Here is a 17,112-nt window from a genome sequence, read left to right on the forward strand (position 1 = left end):
GAAAACAACAAAGGAAACTATGTAGAGGGTGAAAAGCAAGAAAAGGTAGGGCAGGAGGGTAAATGGGGAAACATGTTAATACTGTATATAGTATCCATAATATTGCTTTTCATACTATTTGTACACATGTATATATGAAACTAGGATGGAAAGAACATATATATTTTTCACCTCCCTGCTTGGTCTTTCAAGTTGTCTATGTACAAATACAATGAATACAATTTTATTAGTTTGGTATATATGAAATTAGTAATAATTTACATCATTTTAACCAAGAAAATAGCAATTTTACACAGCTCAATCTAGTGTTTCATGATTACTGAAAATTGCTAGTTAGATATTGAGATCACAGAAATAGATGAAACAGTCCATGTCTTAGAAGAATTCATTAAATGGGATGAGTAAATTCAGTTAGGCTAATGGGAAAAAAAAAACACAAAGGCTCAAGAAAGGAATAAATCAAAGTGTCAGGAGTGGTTTCACAACTAAAACTTCTACATTAAGGAAAAATGAAAATGAAGTTTCAATAAGCAGACATCATAAAAAACATAATAGGCAGAACAAAGTGTTGGGGGAAATAAAACACAGTACATTCAAGGAAAGAAATGTTCCAACAAGAATTAGACCACATATCTCACCAGGAATAAAGGCTACCATGTCAGAAAGAGAAAGTGAATCCATTAACAAACATAAGAGATCCTAGACCTCTCTCCTTCATGATCTTCCATCATTTCTACAATGGCTTTCTCTTTATTGTATTAAGTATGTTCAAGGCTCTTCTACCTTAAATCATCCTCTTCGATCCACAGCTTATTTCTTCTGCTTTATGACCAACCAGCATTTAACTTCTGTTCATCCTTTCAATCTATAACATGAACATGATGCCCCAAGAAACTTGACACTATATAGCTCCTCAATCAATGACTTCATAGTTGTCAATGCAACCAAGACTTTCTTGACTTTGGGGGGGGGGGCGGTGAATAGGGATCCTATCCTCAACTACTCTACTGAATTCCGGAATCACTTTCTCCTGGTTCTTTCTCTTTTGGTTATTTTTATGTTTCTATAGGGTATATATACCAAATCATTAATTCTATCATCAGTTTGAGAAGGAAATTGTACAGTCTCCAGAATAAGTCTCCAGAATAATAACTATCCTCTTGATAGTTAATTCCTGTTGCACAATCATCGTTTCTGTGAACTCAATCAACTGTCTTCAATGTTTAGAGTTTTCCCTAGCCCCACACTCCCATCTAGTAGTCTTCCTCCTGCTGCTCTGCAGAGAAACTTACTACACCTCTAGCTCCTACACTTTTACTCACCTCTTCCATCCTTTAAAAGTTAAGCATCAGATGCCACTCTCTTTCCCAACATGTTACTAAGTGTCACTATTTTACTGCTGTGAAGAGACACCATGACCAAAGCAACTCTTATAAAAGAAAACATTTACTTGGGGGCTTGCTTACAGTCTCAGGGGTTTAGTATATATCATCATGGTGCTGGTGCAGGAGTTGAGTTACATCCTGTTCCTCAAGCAGAAGAGACTGAGCCTGGCATGGGCCTTTGAAACTTCAAAAGCCCACCCCCAGTGATACTTTCTCCAAGAAGGCCACACCTCCTGACCCTTCTCCAATAGTGCCACTGTCTGGTGACTAAGCATTCAGATGTATGAGCCCATAGGGGCCACTCTAATTCAGACTACCATGCATAGAATGCTTTTTGCTTAGTTCATTGTACTCTTATCAAATCCAACAGGCAATTCTTGACTCTTTCAGAATATTTTCTTTCTGCTTGTATGTTCCTATTAATAGATCTTTTAAAAATACAAACAGAAAAATTTCTTGTTTAGGAGGTCTTTTAAAGTTCTCATACATTTCAGTTTCTGAATTCTTTACATCCTTAACGTTCCAAAGGCTGTATCTTAAAAGCTTTGATGCAGACAGACCCTCCACACCTATCAGTATTTTCTCATTAAAATCTTTTTGTGCTATTGCTGCAGTAATTAAATTGTGTCAATTTGGAGAAAAAAAAAACTTTCTTTCTTTCTTGTTTTAATTAACACTTTAAAGTACTTCTGGAACTGGGGTTACAGATACTTGTTAGACACCGTGAAGGTGCTGAGAACCAAACCTAGGTCCTCTGCAAGAGCAACAAATGTTCTTAACTGCTAAGCCATCTCTTCAGACCTACCACAACTTTATCTAACTTAACAGAAGCTAACTACATTTTATCTGATTCCCTCTTTAATCTGTTGGCATGTATTGTTTTGAATTATATCAAGAAAATCTACTTTCAGGTTAGTTCATGGAAAGAAGGTATTTTCAGGTAATTTTGATTAATCCTTTTTGATACATCCAACCTCATAAGCATTAACTTCCTTAAAGTTAAGAAAAGCATGACAACCTAAAATATATGGATGTGTCCTTCAGACGATGTAAGAGTAAAATTCCTAAGTCCAATTCAAATTCTCGTTGGACTTTATATCCACATTTGACTTTATAAGATCTTATTGTCAGTCATGTGGTAAATACTGGTTCACTGCATTTTTCAGGTATTGTAAATGCTGACATACTTCTTGACAGCATCACCACTCTCATCAGGAGTTTTTAAAGTATATTACATATAGTTCAAATAAATGTTTTCCAAAATTCTAATTTCTTCTGAGCTCAAATTTTATCACTGGCAACAAACACACAGTCAGTGATTTTCTAATGAATAGACAGACACATTTTGTTCATTAAAAAAATAAAAATCTGTCAGGCTGGAGAGATGACTCAGCGGTTAAGAGCACTGGTTGCTCTTCCAGATGGACCAGGGTTCAATTCCCAACACCCACACGGCAGCTCACAACTGTCTAAACCTCCAGTTCTAGGGGATCCAACTCTCTCACAAATGCAGGCAAAATACCAATGTACATAAAATAAAAACAAAATATTTTTTCAAAAAATCAGTCTAACAAATACCCCAAATTAAACAACCATAGTTTATCAGTGTTCTTTAAAGGGATGTATTTCATAGAAATACGTTGAAACCACCCTACTTGGATATGAAACAACAGTTTTCTCCACTGGCTTCCCACTTGTGCACAACACCCTCAAAAATTAGTAAACTTAGCTGTGGTGGTGCATGCCTTTAATCCCAGCACTCGGAAGGCAGAGGCAGGGTATCTCTGAGTTCAAGGCCAGCCTGATCTACAAAAGTAAGTCCAGGACAGCCAGGGCTATTACACAGAGAAACCCTGTTTCAACAAAACAAAACAAAAACAAAGAGAATTGGTAAACTTGACTTTTTATTGCTTCCTCAAGGACATTTTTAAAATGTGAAACTGGCTTGTGGGGTACTGTACAAATAATACAATGATGGCATGCCACAATTTAATGGCACTACCATGATTTCTAAGGTGCCAGTGGCTGTACTTATCCCTGCCACTTCTGCATCATCAGTGAAAACACCAGCACAGTTTTAAAGCAACTGATGGGAGCAAGCATAGGGCACATGCCTATAACCTCACCAGCTGGGATGCTCAGATAGCAAACTTGGACTATACAGTAAGTTTTGAGCAGTTTAGGCTATGAGACTCTGTCTCAAGAGAAAGGAAAAGTTAAAGTCCATGGTATTTTAGGATTATGAAACACTTGACTTTGGAGACCTAAAGACGTCCAAGTGAGAATTTCTATCAAAAAGACAGAATTCTTTAACTATAATATAAAAAATTCCTTCATCTTAGTGACCAACTTGGATTTCTTTTAAAAAAAGAAAGTATTTTAATTGTAAGCATACACCCTGTAAAGGGCACAAGAAATAAGCATACAACTTAATAATGTTGACATATTTATATAAATCTGAGTACTACAACACATCAAAATAAAAACACTTCTATGCTGTAGGTTTTCCTGTGCTCCTTCCCGTTGTCTACACTCCATGTTTATGTTTCAGCCCATCCCCCACAGGCTTACTGTTCAGAATAGTGTTTGCATGCCTGTACATTTGCCTGTGTGGAACTGGGTGTTCAACTGTCCTGTTCTCGGAATGCATCCATGTTGTTTGTTGAGATGAGGTTTCTCAATGGCCTGGAGGTCATTTTTGTTGTGTTACCAATTTGGCTTGTACATTTGTTTACTTATGATTTTTGAGTCAAGGTCAAAACTGGTCTCAAACTGCTTATGTAGCCAAGGTTGGCCTTGAAATTCTGATTTTCCTGCCTATACCTCCCAAATGCTGGGGTTACAGGCATTAACCACTACTCCCCATGTTATATGGTGCTGGTAATCTAACCCAGGACATCTTATGCATGACAGGCAAGCATCTACCAACTAAGATATATCCTAGTCCAGTTTTGTCTGGTTTTAGACTTCTTATAAATGGAGTCATATAACAGGTAATCTTGTTATCTGGGGTCTGGTTTTCTTATTTTATTAATATTGCTGTTGTTTTGTTTTGTTTTGTTTTGAGAGAAAGGGCTTCACTGTAGCCTTAGCTGGCATGCTATGTAGAGTAGGCTGACCTAGAACTTAAAGATCCAAGGGCTTTTGCCTTCCAAGCGATGGGATTAAAGGCATACACTCCCACACCCAGAAGGCCTGGCTTTTTCATTATTATTCCAGTACTAGGACTAAACCTAAAGCCTTGTGACTTAAACATGCTCCAATATTGACCTACATAACTACCCTTTTTACAACTTTTTGGGAGGAAGGAGTCTAAAGCGTCCAGATCCGCCTACCTCAATCTCCCAAGTAGCTATAATTACGGGTATATACCAGGAGTATGAAATGTCTGCATATAAACAGATGTGGTTAATCACAACTTATGGGTATATAGCAAAGAATGAAAACAGTAGATATTACTTCTGTCCCCTGGCTTTTGTGGTTCCTCTCTGTAGCTTCTGACTGTAATAAATCTTAGCCATTGGTACAACTACTGTCCAATCCCTACAAATCCTCCTAGTGAGTTATCTGACCTGAGCATGGTCTTGGGAATATCTGATCACCAATGAATATATGTGGTTGTCATTATCATTGTTGTCCTCTTGTTCTTCAGATTTTAATAATCATACTTAAATTTCTGTGGCTATTCTTTAAAAATATCACACCGTCCTCTGTGTATGTGTGGGGGCACATGTGTTAAGGTCAGAAGACAACTCTTGGGAACTGATTCTCTAACCCTCTACTGTATGGGTCCCAGGGATCAAATTCAGGTCATCTGGCTTAATGGCAAGTGCTTCTACCTGCTGAGTTGTCTTCCATACCACACTGTTAACTATTTTTATACATTTCTTTTTTAGTCAGATGTACTTGCTTCTACTGTATTTTCCTTTGTCTTAAGATGGTACACTTTTGATTTAAAATTTTAGTGATACTGTACAGTAGTTCCATAAAAGTCACTTTTCTATCCCATACTGCTTAGATGAACACATTATTCCTTTTGAAAATATCATTCCTAGGGGCTGGAGAGATGGCTCAGAGGTTAAGAGCACTGACTATTCTGTTGTTCTTCCAAAGGTCCTGAGTTCAATTCCCAGCAACCACATGGTGGCTCACAACCATCTATAATGTGATCTAATGCCCTCTTTCGGCCTTCGAGCACTGTATACATAATAAATAAAATCTTAAAAAAAAAAAAAAACAAAAGAAAATATCATTCCTTCCTCTCTAAGCCTGTTTTGGCAAAGCCTTTAATTTTTAACATACCTACTACCCAAGTTATTTCTGTACATATTTACTTTTACTTACAACATAGCAGATAACTTGTTTACAAGCCTGTGTTCTGATTATACTACTGACTCCCTGAAATCTGGGGCACTCATATTTATTCCCAGGGTGGTCCTTGGCGTATGATTAAGAAGCAAAATATGGGTAACTTTTGGATTCCCAAGTGTCATATTACATAGGTTTTTTTTGTTTATGTGGAATTGTTTTTAATCCAAATTTAAAACTCCAAATTCTGAAGTGACTGTAAGAGCTTTGACAGTGAGGAAACTAGACTAATGACTAAACTCTTTATCTTGAGAGGGTAAAGACAAGGAGGATTCATGAAAATCCAGAACAGTCCACTAAGAACCAAGATATGTCTAGGAAGCAAAGTAACACTAGTGGAACAGAGTACCATAAAAGTGACAGTATGAATACACAACAGCAGCTGAGAAGGTGGAAAAAGCAGACTGGAAATATTTATGCCAGGTAACAGTAGAGTGGAAGCATCTAAGGGCCACAGGAAACACAAGGTATGCAACTGTATACCTTGTTTTCTAACAATGATCTTCCCGAGTATCTTTCTATAACAAGCCTAGTGTGGTAGAAGGCAGAAACAGTCAAACACATTTCTCACCTGTGAGATGGCACTAGAGCCTCAGTTCTCAACCTGTATGTCGCATTTCGCATATATAAGCTATATAAGCATTGAGCGCATATATACATATATACACACACACACCTATATACACACACAACCCACTCTTTAATGCAGTTCATGTTGTAGTTACCCTCAACCATAAAATTATTTTTGTTGCTACCACATAACTGTAGTTTTGCTACAGTTGTGAATTGTAGTGTAAATAGCTGATATTTCCAATGATCATGTATATATATATATATGAGCAGACTGGCCTCGAACTCACAGAGATCCGCCTGCCTCTGCCTCCCAAGTACTGAGATTACAGGCACGCGCCACCATGCCCAGCAAGACTATTTTCTTCCAGGCCCAAGAGACCTTTCCTAAGCAGGACAGTCTTCTTCCCTCATGGCATATGAGGACTACTCAACTAACTGTGACCAACAGCAACCAACAATCCACCTGCCTCTGAAGGCCTTAGTATTTATATAAGTCCCTAGAATTCCAAATGGCCTACTATCTGCAGCTGTCAAAATCACACCTCTGCTAAAACATGAGGCAAATCATCTGTCAACTGCTGTGAAGCAGCCACATATCCCACACCTGGGATTAAAACAAAAACATATCCTCATTTTTAAAAAATGCACAAAACCACAAAAAAAAAGTTGGGCATGGCAGTATGTTCCTGTAATCACAGAACAAGGAGGCTCAGACAATTGGGTCCCTGCAGTGCAGAGACCCTAGCTAAACTGGTGAGGTCCAGGTTCAGTGACACTGTGCCTCACTGATGGAAAGTAATTAAAGAAGACACCAGAGGTGTACCTCTGTATACCTTTGTACATCTCTAGCACACAGAGAGGGGGGGGAAGGGAGGGAGGGAGGGAGGGGAGCGCACTGCTATATTTAACAAGCATCAGATAGACCAATGCCTAGATCTTGAGAACAGCAGAAAAAAACAGCCTTAACACAGCTAAGTGGGTGCAACTATGGAAATTCATTGCCCTCCCCCATACAGAGGGTCAGGAATGAGCCCACAGGCTGAACCATAGGGAATACAGCATCAAGATGGAAAAATAAATTGGGCGCAGTAGTGCACACCTGTAATCTCAGCACTCGGGAAGCAGAGACAGGCAGATCCCTGTGAGTCTGAGGTTAGTCTGGTATACAAAGTGATTCCAGGACAGCCAAAGCTACACAGAGAAACCTTGTCTCAAAAAGCAAACAAACAAAAATGGAAAAAATAGAAAGGAAGCCTGTATGTGCGGAGACCAAATGGATCAGATTGAAAATAGCAGGAAGCTTTAATCTTAGGAATTAAGTAGAAATTTGGAGTAAAAAAAAAAAAAAATCAACATAGCAGAGGGTCAAAGTGTAAGAATTCTGGAAGGAGGGCTGGAGAGATGGCTCAGAGGTTAAGAGCACTGGCTGTTCTTCCAGAGGTCCTGAGTTCAATTCCCAGCACCCACATGGTAGCTCATAATGAGATCTGGTGCCCTCTTCTGATGGCCAGACAGAACACTATATATAAATAAATAAATAAGTTTAAAAAAAAAAAAAGGAATTCTGGAAGGAGCACTGGGCTTGAAAATGAGTTTCACTTCTAGCTATATGACTAATAACTACATAAAGTTAAAAACAATCATTTTCATTCTAAGCCCTTTTTCCTTTGTCCATTAAAATAGTAAATTATAACCTGGGCTTGGTTGTCAACTCCAAATTATACCTGAGAGACAGCTCTCTAACATGTTTTGAGCTTTAAAACACTTCCAAGGTTACAGCTTTAAAAAAAAGTCTCAGGAGAAAGGGCCAACTCAGAAGACAGATGGTATCAGAGCACAAATCCGAAAGCACAAACTAAAATGCAGGGTGCACAAGTGTAACAGCATGAAGTGTCATGTCAAAAGACAACCCCTTCATACACACACACAAATGCCTGCCCACCAAGGTAATTACTTTCTCTTCCAAAGAGAAAGGTGGGCCAGGTGTGGTGGCACACACCTTTAATCCCAGCGCTCAGGAGGCAGAGGCAGGTGGATCACTGTAGGTTCAGGGCCAGCCTGGTCTACAGAGAGAGTCCAGGAAAGCCAAGGCCACACAGAGAAATCCTTTCTTGAAAAACTAAAATCCAAACTAAAACAAAATAAAAAACAAAGAGAAAGGCTATTTTCACAATCTTATCAAAGAAGCTTGCAAGTAGTTGTGCTAAATCCATCCAGATGTTGCCACAGCAGCATATCATGTCGGTGAAGAATAAAGACCAGTAACATTATTAGTCGAGTAACTCCTAGAATGAACTGTGAACCCATTTTTAGCACACAAATCAATCATTAGACCTAACCTTCTGGGGGTTCTCCAATTACCTCAAGGGAAGTCAGCACAAAATGCCTTAAAAATAAAAACAAAAGTGCTAATTCGTTGTACTCTAAAAGAGCTCCTTGAGGCTAGAAATGGCTCAGTGGCTAAGAACATTTTTGCTGTTCTTACAGAGGACCTGAATTCAGTTCCCTGTACCCATTAGGGACACACACATGGTGCACATACATACATTCGGGCAAAAACATTAGAAAGCAAATCTTTTTAAAAGTGCTGTTCAAGACATAAATAAATACTCAAAGAAGTGAAGTTGAATTCAAAGGTAACCCATACCCAAGTGTTCACCTATTCAGGAACAGGAACATTCCCACCCTATTACTTAAACTCACACCAAACATTAAGGCAGTAACGCAATCCCTGTAACATGTAGGTGTTTAAATTACACCTACAATGTCATTTTAAAAGATGAAATGTGAGCTGGGCACAGCGGCACACGTCTGTAATCCCAGCACTTGGAGACTCTGTGAGTTCCAGGCCAGCCTGGTCTACATACAAAATGGAGTCAGGACTGCCAAGGCTACACAGAGAAACCAAGTCTCAAAAAACAAACAAACAAAAAAGTGAAATGTGAATACCAACTTTCATGAAAAGTTAAATACCTTCCTACAAAAATTTGAGAGGACTAGGTGGATAAAGGCACTTGTCACCACACCTGACACCTATGCGTTTTGTTTTGGGGGTTGTTTTTTCTTTTTTTTTTTTTTTTTTTTGACACTTATGTTTTAAACCTGGAATCTACACAGTGGATGGAAATACTGACTTCCTCCAAGTTGTCCTCCACCACACACATACACACACCAAGTAAAAAAAATATATGAGTATCGCATTTATTATGTATATTTTAGGTACATACCTGTGCAATTGAGAAATGCCTAACACTGGTGGGTCTATCTTCAACACAAAACCTTTCAGCATCTCTTTTCATAAGCAATTTTTAACTGAACAGATTGCAAACAAGGGCAGGGGAAAACAAAGATCATTTCCAAAGGCGCAATGTGAGAGGTGGAGTCAGCATGCAAGGGCTAAATTAATACTGAAAGGGTGCAATGAATACTTCTTGGTTTTAAATCAAACAACAGATAAAAACCCAAATTATTTGTGTAACTGCCTTACCCTAAGCTTCATATACAACCCCATTTTTATTCCTTTGTCTCAAGAGATTTGGGTCAAATGTTATCCAGAGTCGGTTCATTTTAGATTAGGAAAAGAAGATTTACAGACAAGATTATCACAGCTCTTCCAAAGCATAAAATAATAATAATAATAATAATAATAATAATAATAATAATAATAATAATAATGTGTTACTTGATCCTGACTCTTTTACTGCTTCTAGTATTAGCTACTGAAGATATAAGTGTAAACATCAGTACCTGGGTTGGTTAGACAATTTTAAATAGAATTACAAATTCACTAATGAATTTTCCCTTCAACTGGATATAATTTTAAGTCAATTATCTAAGGGACCTTATACAAGTGAATGAAGCTTACACACAAAACACTTAGCAAAAAAAATAGACACTAGAAAGAACAACTTTGGTGTAGACACTCCAGGCTCACCCACTGCTCTCTGCTTCCCTAATCTGCCAGTACTGAACTCAGACCCGATTCCATGGCTGGTAAAGGATATTAGAGAGGCTAAAGCCAAGTAACATTTTCAAGTTCCTATCTTTACTAAAACGTTCCAGGTAATGGGTAAAGTATCTACCTTGTTTGTATTACAGCTTGTGTACACACATAAAAAGCCACTTGCCAAAGGTTTTGAATATACACTCATTCCTCCTTTAAAGCCTAAGTGTAAGATACAGAAATAAATGTTCCTTCTGTGCCCTTCCAATCTCTATTAATATGGCTAGATATATGCTGGTACTAAGATGTTAAGCCTGGTCTTTGTGCCCCAAGAGATCATTCTTTATGATTTTACAATTACACACACACACACACACACACACACACACACACACACACACACACACCAAACCCCTCACACAGAAACAAACAAAAACTGCCACTCCACCAACAGCAAAAACCCCAGCCCAACCCAACCCCAGCTTCATTACTCAGGAGGAGGTTTCTACAGGTAGTTGGGAGCTTAAGATCACATAAAGAGAACTTGCAGAGAGGGGACAGAGAGATGGGAGGGAGAGAGAGAAGAAAGAAAAGGAGAAGGGAATAGGGAGGCAGGGAGAGGAGAGATGGGAGGGGGAAAGGGGCACACAATTTTAACAGTCTTATCAACTCTTCTTGTAAATCTAAGAGACATCATTACAGAAGTTTTAGTTAAGACAGAAAAGGTGAGACTCTACTTTTATCATCTTAAAACAATTATAGAAAAATTTCAGGGCTGGCAAGATGGCTCAGCAGGTAAAGATACTTGAATCTGAGCCCTAGGATCCTGCACGGAAAGGACAAAACTGACTCCTGCAAGTCGTTTTCTGATCTCCTTACATATGCACACTCTGGCATGCCCACAACTCCAAACATACAATTATTAAAAATAAGATTTAAAACCAATCATATCATTTCAAATCTGTCTTGTCTAAGGAAAAATTAATGAAATTTTAATCTATGTTGAAAATGAAAGTCTTTTGTACAGAAAGCTGGGAGGGTCAGCCCAACAGGAGGAGGAACTTTTCTCCAGACCTCTGGCTCTAGGGACCAACTGCTCTGACACACGTCCCGGAACAGTAGACACAGCACATTCCTTCCAGGCACTAAGGCTCAGAAGACCTATACTGACTTCTACAGCAACAGTTGATTCCTATCACTACAAACAGCTGTAAAAATAGGACCAGCGCACAGACCACCCCTTTCTCTACATCATCCATCACCAATATTTTGATCCTTGACTTCTCAAGGCACATAGCATGTAATAGGTTGGTATTAAGCAACAAAGAGACCCAGGATCTGGTCCTGTCATTTAATAGCTTTGTGAGCCTCAACTGCAAAACAGGGAACTCTGTATATAGAGGTATCTACAGACTGACTCCAAACAAGCCCTAAGGTTCAATCCAACATTAAAGATGTGCAAGTTTTTATTGCTGCACTTAAAAGCCAGGGAGTCATCAAAATGGGGAGTTGAGTGTCAAAGGTCCATCAACTCTAACCCTGAAGTTCTGCCTTTCAGGCGCGCGCACACACACACACACACACACACACACACACACACACACGACAGGGCCATGGGTATTACTCTTCCCTCCTCTCCAACTCATTCGGGTTCATAACCCACTTTAAGGATTTTTAAGAACGAGTCGTTAAAACTCCATCTTTCCCCCTCCGCTTTCTGATTCGGGAACACTCAAGTGTGCCATGGCAATGTCAAGTGCCTGTATTGAAAGGACCCCAGAACCATTCCTCACTGCACACGTCCCCATGATCACTAACTGCAAGTGTCAGCTCTCTAACTCCTGTCTGCTATACAGGCTGACACAGCTTCTCTTCCACACGGGGGGGGGGGGGGGGGGGGCGGGGAAGGGGGGAGGGTCTGCCAGGGAAGTTGTCTGTAAAACAACTATTGGGAGGGGAACAAGTGTATTTATACAAGGCTGACTTACCTCCACAGTTGTCAACTTTCTATAAACAGAGTATGCAGTGCCGAATGACTCAAATTTAGATAACTGTAAGAATTGGGGGCAGGGGTTGCTAAACAATACTGAAAATGCCCCCCAAGAGTTCTAGGCAAGCTCTTACAAGGAAGGGTAAATCATCAGTGATGAGTCCTTAACACTACTGTCCTTAGGGACCCTGGCAGGCTGGAGCCTCACTGTGCATCAGCCGTTCATCTCTTTCCGCTACATAACCGGAAAACAATCATCAGCTTGTATTTCTGAGATTTTGTTTTACCTGTTTTTTTTTTTTTTTTTTAAAGCACAGCATGTAACACTGCGAGTTTAACACAAACAGAACTAGAGCGTGTGAAAGTAAAAACTCTCCTGAGCCAAGTCTCAGCTGGTGCACGTGGGCCGAGTCACCTAAGGGGTGGCCTGGAGGGAGCTGCTGCTGCATGTGTGCCTTTCCAGGGCGCTAAACCCGACTCACTTGCCTTGGCCCCAGCCAATGACGCAGACCAGCAGTTTACCCAGGTGCCAGGAGAGAGAGAGTGGGGAGACAGCACGGTAGCCAGGGAGACCAAAGGAAGCAGTTGCCAGAGAAATGCGTTCCTCACAGAGCCCGGCCTGGAGGCCGCGGTGGGGGGAGGATGGGGGGGGATGGGGGGGACGGGGAGGTCTGAGGCGGGCAGCCCGGGGCTATTCCGGGTGCTTTCGACTTTTTTTTTTTTTTTCTCTCTCTACACACTTAATTCTATCCGAGGGCGGAGTACAGTGGGGTACCGGCTGCAAGGCGGGCGCCGAGTGCCACTACAGACCGTGGCGCCGACGACACACGAGGCTACGCTGTCCCCTGGAGCCTCGGTGTTGCATGCTTTCCCGTGTGGAGGGCCACTTGCAGGAAAGGACCCTGGAAACGGGGCTCACCGAGCCGCAGTGCAACCTACGCGAGGGGGAATGGCCGAGCAATGCACGGAGCGGCCCACGAAGGGACACACTTTCCTGGCCTGGGTCCCCTTTACCTCAGGGCGCCTAGGCAGGCATGGGCCTTGCCGGGGGGGGGGGGGGCGGGTGGCGTCTAGGCCCTAATAAAGCGGCCTGTCAGCCTTTACCTGCCCGGCCTCCATTCACAGCTCTCCCCCCCCTCAAAACCTGAGGCCAGAAGTGGAGGCCGCGCGAACCCATCTGCACCCCGACACACCCCCAAGTTTGAGCACCTGGCCTTGCCGGCTGAGAAAAGCTGAGAGACACCCGCGAGGCCACATGAGTGCGTCCCGCCAAGCCCCGAGGAGTGAGGGAAGAGGACGCCGCCACCGCCGCCGCGGACGACACCAGGCTCTACGCCAGCGCCCCCTCGCGGGCTGCTTGACTCCGCCCCCCAGGGACCTGGGAAGTTCTTCCCCCCCCACCCCGCCCCCGCCCCATGGGGGGGGGGAGACTAGCCCTCGAAAGCGCGGTCACACGCGCACGCCACGCGCGACCTCACCTGGCCCGGTCCATCCTCAGGGCTCGGGCTCCAGAAGCAATCGAACGTGTGAAGCCACGTGACTTTCCCGGGCTCCGAAAGCGCGCGGCCCGCACGAGGGGCCGGAGTCCCCGGCTTTAAAGGAGCCATGTCGGCGCCGTCGTGGCGCGCGCGTCGCCGAGCGCGGGAGGTAGGGGGCCCGGCCGGAGGAGGGGGGTCTCCGCCGCCCGCCCGCTGCGCCCCGCGCCCGGAGCCGCCCGCCCCCAGCCTCCTGCGAGACGCCGAGGCGACTCTCGAGAGACGTGAGACGCCGCCGCCGCCGCCGTCGTCTCTCACGTGCGACGGCTGCGGGAGGAGGAAGTGGCGCGAGCGCCCGGGCTCCCTTCGGTGCGGCCAGCTCCCGTCTGGACAGACGTTCGAGGCTACGGGGAGTCTGCAAGCGCAGCTCCAAGGCTCCGAGGCCCCAGCGGGCACCCCACCCCCCCCGGGCCGCGGCGCCTTTAAGCCCAAAGGCCTGAGTCACGAGGAAGCTCCCTGCCCCCCCCCACCTCCCGCCCCACACCGCTCCACGAGGCCCACGGCCGCGGGCATGTGACCGGCGCCCCGCCCGGGACGCTAGCCCGGGCGGCGGTGGCGGAGGGGGTGGGGTGGGGTGGGAGGGGGTGACGGGCTCCGAAGCGGCGAGACAGCGCGCGGACCGTTAGCTGGAGCGGCGGGGACAGCGGCCCCGCCCCGCCCCGCCCCGGCGGCTCTTACCAGAGAGAACGCCATGGGGTCCTGCGTGGCCCTGTGGGACTGGCGGGCGGTCCGGCGGGTCTGTGGCGGCGCGGGACGCTCACACACGTGGGCGCTATTTTTGCTGCAAGCGGCGCGCGACTCCCGCGCCCCGGCGGCGGCTTATAAAAGCTCGGCGGCGCTGTCCTGATGAGGAGCACCTGTGTCGGGCCCCGCCCGGCCTCGCCCCCGCCCCCGCCCCCTGCGCTCCTTCCAGCCGTCCATACCCGCGCTCCACCGCCCACCCTGGGCCTGGGCATCCGAGAGGGGCGGGGGCGGAGTGGGAGGGGAGTTGGGGGGGTAGCTAGTTCTGAGGCTCCTGCTGATGCAGGCTACTGCCACTTCTGGGAGCCCGAAGATCCAGGCCGGAGCACGCCCCTCACCCAGTGACCCTGGTGAAGTCACTCTCCCGCAGGCCTCAGTTTCTCCTACAAGATTTCCAAGACCCTGCGATGCAGCTGCGGTGATGACGCGCAGCCGCACAGCCACGCCCCTCCCATTTCTAATGACCTCTGGGGTGGAAGCCCCACTGCACGAAGAACCCAGCTCCTCCACCCACCCCCACCTGCAGCAGACACGCCCTCACTTCAGACCGACTGCAACTGCATCTCTGAGATGGAACGGTGGCGGCGAGTGCAGGCGTCAGGGGATTCCGGAAAGTTCCAAAGACAGCAGTGATCCTCTTTGGATTGCAGTTCTCTGGGGAAACCGCTTCCGACGCTCCCTCGAGATATGATAGGACGCTTTACTGAGAAAATTCGGGGCGAGAGATCAGGGTGAGCCGGGCTGTTGTTTAGAAAGGCGTCATGGGCCAGCTGGGGCTGGAGCGGACCGGAAGCCCAAGCGAGCGAAGAGGCGGAGATGGCATTCAGGGCTGGAGACCAGGGAAGCGGAGAGGGAGGACTGCGCTGAGTGGCTCTGACTAGAACCAAGCGAGTGCGTGTTGATACCACAGGAGGGAAGCCTCAGCCTAGTTTATGAAGGACTTTTATTCCAGCTAGCTAGAAACTAGTAATGATGAACAAGCGTGGAAGTTGCCAGGTCTCTTTTACGGTGTTGCTGCAGACGTGGAGGTTGGAAATAAGGTGCTGGAGCGGATAAGAAAAGGACCCAGAGCTTATCGAACACTTATAAGCGTTTTATGTGTTATACTATCTGTTAAGCACGTATTTATACTCAAGGGTCCTCTTGACAGATGGGGAAGAGCCGTTACCAACCTGATGACAAGTTTGTGAGACAAGAACTGTAGTTTCTGCCCAGGGTGATAAGAAAAGAAGCCTATGGTCCCAGTTTAGTGTAGTCTTTTGAGGAGAAGGTGGGGAAGGAAAACAGGTGCTGGAGTTGACGTGCTGAGGCAGCTGAATGACCGTGACGGTTCGCTAGTCTCCATCCTGGGGCTTTTCCAAGGGTTGCTGAAGTCTTATGCAGAAAGAGTGATGACTGTAGGGGAGCCCATCGCCCTAGGAGCAGCTCAAACCCAACTTCCATCTTAGCCAGCAAGCAGCATAGGCCTGATACATCAAACTTTGTGTTTCTTGCTTGTCTTCTCTTCCTCTTCTGAGAGGGCGCCACACTCAGATGCCTTCAGCATAGGAACTGTAAGTGAGAGTGTGTGAGATGCTCTGAAGGCACAGGGAAAATCTGGAAAAATTGGTCAGCCAGTAATCTGAATATTGTTGAAGATGAGGCCTTGGGTTGGAAGGCAGTTAAGAACTACAGTCTGAAAAAAAAAAAAAAAGTCGACCTCAAATAAATAAATGAAAGGGATGGGTTAGCTGATAGACATCAGATTGGTCTAAAATCTCGCCTATGAATTTTAAATCCAAGGTCACCATGTACCTTAGTGGCTGCCAATTTCACATCCAGTCCTCCTTGGCCCCAAAGTTAAACAAGATAAGAATCTGAGACTTTGAAATGGCACCTAAGGGCCTATGGGAATGGATATCTGAAAAAAAAAAAAAAAAGAATAAATTTTCAAGCTCCCAGCTTATAATAAAGTAACTTTGAACACGAATTTCTGCTGCTTAAAGCACCTTTTCTAAACTTTGCTGAAGGCAGTAAGAATGGAACCTTTTTCTGGGCCTTCAACCACGTGCTTAGCACACCTCTAAGTGCCTCGCTTACGTTAGCTCATTCTGTAGGTGAAGAGACAGGTGTTCAAAGAAGTAACTTGCCTTCAGCTGTTTAGGAGACTGAGGCAGGAGGATTGCAAAGTTAAAGCCAGCCTGAACAACTTAGTGAGCTTGTGTGCCCCAACCCTACCACCCACATCCCCCTCACCCCATCCTCAGACTCAAGAGTAGAGTTCAGAATGTAATTAATAGGAGTACTTTTCTAGTATGTCCCAGACTCCAGAGTCAATCCCTCCATACTGCAAAGGAAGGCAATTAAGTAACTTGTCCAAGAACCTCTAGCCAACAGGAGCAGAAAAAAAAAAAATGAGAGCTCAAATGTGTCGTTTTCTGTTTTCATAGCCTGATGAGAATAAAACTCCTGACATCTCCAGCCCCTCCCCCTTTCTACATTTGTTATTTAATCGTGTGCATATGGAAACAAGTGAGGGGTCAGAAGACAACTTGCAGGAGCCAGTTCTCTCCTTCCGCGTGTGGGTCATGGGGCTTG

The 17,112-nt window shown here is 44.4% G+C and overlaps 1 protein-coding gene across 9 annotated transcripts in view; it reads right to left on the bottom strand.

Moving 5' to 3' along the window:
- Positions 1-15,223, bottom strand: part of Cpeb1 (cytoplasmic polyadenylation element binding protein 1) — an 87,506-nt gene extending 72,283 nt beyond the window's left edge. For 5 of the 9 annotated variants that reach the window (XM_051148824.1, XM_051148822.1, XM_051148825.1 and 2 more), the window contains exon 1: positions 13,738-13,880. In XM_051148824.1, coding sequence (XP_051004781.1) covers positions 13,738-13,866 — 129 coding nt within the window. In that variant the 5' untranslated portion in view covers positions 13,867-13,880. Of the gene's footprint in view, positions 1-13,468; positions 13,544-13,737; positions 13,881-14,472; positions 14,657-15,055 lie in introns of those variants that run through there. The other 4 variants (XM_051148830.1, XM_051148829.1, XM_051148827.1 and 1 more) reach the window with 4 other exon arrangements.
- Positions 15,224-17,112: the final 1,889 nt, after the last annotated feature.

Source organism: Acomys russatus, chromosome 7 (assembly GCF_903995435.1).
Source record: "Acomys russatus chromosome 7, mAcoRus1.1, whole genome shotgun sequence".
Lineage (NCBI taxonomy): Eukaryota > Metazoa > Chordata > Mammalia > Rodentia > Muridae > Acomys > Acomys russatus.